Genomic DNA, 6,000 nt, shown 5'->3' with positions numbered 1-6,000 from the left:
AAAGATAAGGAAATGTACTTTTGAGATAGCAATATTTCTGTAGAACTAATGTCATTCTTGACAAATTTCCTCATGGCTGATACGTTATTTTCCAACTTCAGAGATTAAAAAAAATGAAGAAAACGACATCTAGTGACCTCAAATATGAAAGCTAGTCACACCCGTGGTTTTCTCTGGGGCATATGTATGTTTGTGATAATTATAGTTCTGTTTGCTTCTGGTAGAATTTACTCAATTTAAGAAATGTTAGAAAACTTTTGAAGTGAGATATATTAAGTATAGAAAAAAAATGTATGCTTGTATTTTGCTAACATTGAAGGGGTACAGTTCATCGTTACTTTAAACTCTCTAGCTAGCTCTCAGCATAAGCAACATATCTTGCTCTAATATATAATACATGGATATATTTCTATGGTTTTGGCTCATAGACAGCAAAGGGTAGCATGTATATCCAATTTTCAAGAAGAGGGAGCACTTGGAAATGAATTATTTTACGTGTAGACTTTGCATAAAATCACAAACACAATGTTCTTTATCTTGTGTAAACTAGTTATAAAAGTGGTATTTTGCCTTTAATGAGCAAACACTGCTCAGCATGGACTACTTCTTAAAAAGTTAGGTTTAAAATCTATGGTTGACTAACCGAACTACAGAGATATTGAAAAGCTTTCAGCTTTAAATGGCAGTTTCTGCTTTGAGTTTTGGGAGTCATTGGAGGTCAGAAAATAGTACCATTGGGTTCAAAAACTTGATTTTTTTTTCTTTAACATATCTGAGATTTTTTTTTTAAATTCTTGATATTTTCACTGTATTGATTTTATAGACTAATCAATGCTTAAAATATCCTTAAGTCACTCGAAAAGTTTTAAAGTATAATATTAATGACAATAATAATTTTAAAAAACAGTAAATGAATCAGAGACTGGCAGCTGCTTCCTGATTGAGCGAACAGAACTTGAATACAGCTGAAATAATTGCATGGGTCATGAGCAACTTTCAAGCAAAATTGCTTTTAAATTCTTCACAACTCGTGAAGCCCTACTATTTTAAATGATCATAAAGATTAAAATTATTTCACTTGATGGAACTGATATGTTTAAATCACTTAGAATTAAAACCCATCCTCCTGCTATTTGGAGGCATTTTGGGCTCATGGATTACTCTGATGAGAAGAAATTTTAATGAGAGAAATGATTCTTATTAAAAATCTTTTACGAATCTATTTGTATTTGTTTTTATCAAAATGTAAGTGCTTTAGTATAATTAATATTTAAAGTCTCATTCTACACTAAATAGAAAAGTCTTAATTGGATATTGTTAAGTTACAGAAAAACACCAAACATACAAATAAGCCACTATTAAGTTTAAGAAAAACAAATGTATTGGCTTAAAGTTGTTAGTGTTTATTACTAATTAAAATAAATGTAACACTTATTTACAAGCAAAGACTGTTTTCAGTGTCTTCCTTTTTATTCCTAGAGATGTAAAGATAAGTAGAATTTTATGAACATGATAGTTTAAGCCGTAATGTCCTACATGATGGCTTTTATTCTGACCATCTGATTTTTTTTTATTATGGGTGTTAGTTCTACACTGTTTGTATGAATACTTTTCTAACAGGAGTGACCTTGACATTTGATGATCTTGTTACCTTCATTAATATGCTGTATTATCTCAAGCTCTTTTATTATCCTCATCATTTTGTTATACTTGCTTTATAAACTTTATTGTGTAAATCTCGATTCCACAATGTTTACTCTAATTGGATTAAAATCAAGACATCCCAATGTAGTTATCATGTCTACTCTATGTGCTAGTAAAACATCCGCAACACACATTCACGCTAGGAAGACAACAAATCACCTGTCAGAAGTATGAAGCAGGACCCCCACGATGTGTATTTTGTATCCCTTAGAAGAACCAATCTGTCTCACTATTTTACATAGGAAATCAAAATAAACTCTTTCCTCATATGCTGTTCTGATGAACTGGCTCTCACTTGTACCCCAGATACACTCCCCCACCCCCTCCTTTGGCAGGAAATCTTTCTACTGAATGCTCTGTATTTTGTGTGACTTCAGAGACTTAGTCTTGCTGCTGATGAATGTCTTCATGCCTAAGGATTTTATAGATAACCCAGTAGAAAATGTTAAAAATCAGAAACGCTAGCGGAAAGCAGGCTCGGGAGATGGTGTCAATCTTCTTAGCCCTGTCGATGAAGACCTTCCTCATTTCATCGGGGCTCTTTGTCATGACCTGGACAGCGTGGTTGGGGCCTTTTGGAACCACACCATCCTTTGCTTGAAGACAGGGCCCCATTCCATAGGGGGTGAAGCTGAACCGACTCTCCCTCACCTCATCATCCTGTTTACAAAAAACAAAACAAACAAACAAACAAACAAAAAACAAAAAAACAATCAGGAGGTGTTTTAGTAAGGAAATGGCTTGCAATGCAGGATTTCAGAATCACGACTTAACTTCTATAATGATGCATGTTTGCTTTAATATGAAAAACGGACAGCAGAAGCACATGAAGATGAGTTGGTTGGAGTTTCCCTTATCTTGCTACATCACACAGATGTACTGATTATTATGAACTCCCAAATGAAATTTTAATAGATAAAAATTCTGTGTGTGGTGTTTACATATCACAAAGTATCTAAATGAGAGTAAGAAAAAAATCTATTGAGAGATTTAGTATAAAGACACACATCTTAGAAAGAACTTTTTTGCTTATGAGTTTAAATGCATAAATTCTCAACCAAATGGGAAATAAATACCAGAATCATTGACTGAATTTTTCTTTCTCCTAGAGACACCTTTTTTTATACTTATTTTTCACAGTTCCTGTTACTTCCTTGAAAAATACAGTCTATCAGAAAACACTGCTTGCTTTGAGTTTCCCTTTATGTTGAGTCTTTATTTTACACTATTATATTCAGAAGAGCTACTGGATAACCCCATCCTCTAATTTGGATATAATATCTTCACAGATACAGTGGCTTGATCAGTTATGAATGAAAATTGAAAGACCTTTACTTCATGTTCAAAAAGTGAACTTGCTATCACTTCTTGCCCTTTTCATGAAGATCAATAGCCAACAATAAACTTGTTATAAAGTTAAAAGTCACAAATGATCTTTGTTTGAAATTGTACTATTACTTTCAAATACGACAAATTAAAGAGAGACTTCCATATATTTACATTTAAAAACACCCTGAAATTTGTGGTTGGACAATGACTTGGTGGGTAAAAGCACTTATTGCTCTTACAGAAAATCTAAGTTCGGATCCCACCACCATCATGGTGGCTCATGACTGCATGTAACTCTGGCCCCAGGGGATCCAGTTCTCTTTTCTGGCTTCCACACTGTAAGCACATGGTACAAATAGACTTTCACAAACACACATACATACACATAAAATGTTTAAAAACTCTACACAATGTAATGTAAAATTAATATAACATCTGTCTGATAGAGAAAGATTTTATTAAACTGATATATAATAAAAATCAACAAATAATTTAGAAGATGAAAATAAATGGTTACTGATAACAAGATTCTGTTTTTCTTTTGCTAGTAAACTGCAAGTTTAAAGGTACAGGTTAATATATTTTATAGTTATATCTCTGCTTGGATAGTTCTTTTACATATTCGTCTAAGAGAACAATTAATCATTTGGTTCAAAACTGCATTGGGTCTACGAATGTAGCTGCTCAATAAATAGTGTATTATAAAATATGAAAGTGAAAATAACCATGATTATGGATTGGAAATGTGAGAAAATTATTAAAATTGATTTAGTAAAGTGTGAGATAGATTTTTAGAATTATGAAGGTAAGGCATTTTCACCTGAGAGACTAAAGCGTATAATTACTGGAAATATTTCAACTGTAAGGTTTATTAAGCAACTGGATTTTAATGGAAACAATTAAAATATCATAATTAAAATCATCTTAAAATAAAGCTTCAAAGGAAGATATCTTTGTCTATTGTAATTTTGCAGAGAAAAACAAAAACCTTTTTTTCAGGACTCCAGTAATTGTGTTTGTCTATGCAGCCATATTTTGACTTCCAAAAAAACAATTTTATGGCAAACATCGCATGCTGTGAAATTGTCTGTCTTTAATAAAAAATATATATGACTTCAATTTTTATTATGGAAATGGTTGATTTACATCTCTAAATGGTATATTATCATCTTTAGGATTTAGTAAATGATGCTAGTACTTGCTTTTCCAAGTGGAAACATAAGTTATCCCACTCATGTATATTGTGAGTGCAGTTTGCTTGATTTTGAAATATAACATATTACTTAAATTATATATCAAACCACGAGTTTAAAAAAATCTTTAAGCTAGACAAAATAGCTTCTTCCGTGAGCATTTATTTACATACATTGCTACAGTAGTGGAAGCAACTGAAAAGTTTATTATCAAAGTACTAAGATTTCATGATTCTGCAATATATCTTTAGCAAAACAGAATTCATTGACTATCTTTTCATTCTGGACAATTTGTTTTAAAATCTTTGAGACCACTGCTGCTCTTCTCAAGTAAAGGTTTCTCATTTGAAATTCAATATAACGAGTGAACAGACAAACTCTTTCTGTTGTTTCTAACTAGCTTTATGTAGTGGGTTAACATCAGTCCTGAGCTGTTATGGCACTCTGAGAATGACCCCTGGGTTCTAAATCATTTTTTTAAAAACATAAAGTTAAACTAAATGAGAAATAGACTTCACTCTTTCATGAGAATCAAGAGAGGCTGTACTTAAGCCTATAAATCTTTAGCCACTATATAAAACACAGTATAAAACTTCTGTATGTATTGGCAGTTACATACTCCTTGACTAATATGCTTGGATCACCTACATAAGCAGAGGCAGTTGAAGCCAGAGAATAGGGAGGAACCAGAAGATTAGAACACACTGCCAGAATTTGTTTGAGGTCAAGCAGAATAATTCAGTGAGAATTTGGGAGAAGCCAGATTGAACTAGTTAGCTTGGAGAGGAATTTGAGTCCAGAACAGCTGATTTGAACCAGCCAGCTAGAGTTCAGCAAGCACTAGAAAGGGTGAGCCTATTCAGTAGTAGGCCTCCAAGACAACAATTACCTCTGAAGAAAAAAAAAATACTTTTAGACAAATTATTGAGCCTGAGTCTCATCATGGGGATATGGATGGCACAGATTTATCTCCTGGTGAAGGATTATGGGGAAAAGCAACAAGATTAAAAATTAAAGAGAAAGTTCTCCCGAGATCCAATAATTTATTTCCTAATTAACCTTCCTCATGAATTTGGAGACAATTGGTAGTAAGAAAAACAGTAAAGGAAGAAAGAGGTTTTCTGACCTGGCTCAAGGTAAAAAACTTAAATATATATATTTAATTTTGATGACACTGGTTGGTGACTCTAAAAATGTGTATTTATAGTATATTTTGCCCCAGAAAAATATGTGAGCTACATGTTAGTATTTGAAATAGACAATGTTAATTTCAACACAAATATTTGACTTTAGTATTCCAACCTGAAATTTCAACATTTGTGCAACATATAAAATGAAATTGTTTACTGACTTAATACTAAATTTGGGTGGTATGGTGTGTACTTTGTATTTACTTCTTCTATAAATTCAGATTACATTTCTAGTTTTTGATACCCATATATTTCCAGGAGCTATCAAATAGGGCAAAATAGTTGCAGTGTAGTATTTTTGGTCATTTTGTAGATTTAGCAGACCTCTATGTGAACAATGGTTTCATGAATTTTCAGGTCAAGATGTAAGAGCTAACAATAAAATTTCAGATGATGCTATGTGGTAGAAGTAGTAATTTGTAGCATTCTTATTCAGGAATACTGGTTTTAGTGATCAATCGCCAACTTTTGAGTGAGCAAAGATCAATTTTGGATAAAGTCTGTGGTGGTGTTAATCTATCTTGAGAAGGGAAATTGGTTCCTACTAACTATGAGGTGAAACTCTTTCTGGAAGGATAGATATA

The 6,000-nt window shown here is 32.5% G+C and overlaps 1 protein-coding gene across 2 annotated transcripts in view; it reads right to left on the bottom strand.

The window, feature by feature from the left end:
• Positions 1–788: 788 nt before the first annotated feature.
• The window catches only part of Glra3 (glycine receptor alpha 3), a 164,234-nt gene continuing 159,022 nt past the window's right edge, over positions 789–6,000 (bottom strand). Inside the window, exon 10 of one of the 2 annotated variants that reach the window (XM_034520708.2) lies at positions 789–2,364. In XM_034520708.2, the coding sequence (XP_034376599.1) occupies positions 2,086–2,364 (279 nt within the window). In that variant the 3' untranslated portion in view covers positions 789–2,085. The remainder of the gene's footprint in view (positions 2,365–6,000) is intronic. The other variant, XM_034520709.2, reaches the window with a different exon arrangement.

The sequence above is a fragment of the Arvicanthis niloticus genome, chromosome 16 (genome assembly GCF_011762505.2).
Source record: "Arvicanthis niloticus isolate mArvNil1 chromosome 16, mArvNil1.pat.X, whole genome shotgun sequence".
NCBI classification, from domain to species: Eukaryota; Metazoa; Chordata; class Mammalia; order Rodentia; family Muridae; genus Arvicanthis; species Arvicanthis niloticus.
The sequence above is the reverse complement of the archived record's forward strand: the minus strand, read 5'-3'. Positions and strand labels throughout refer to the sequence as shown.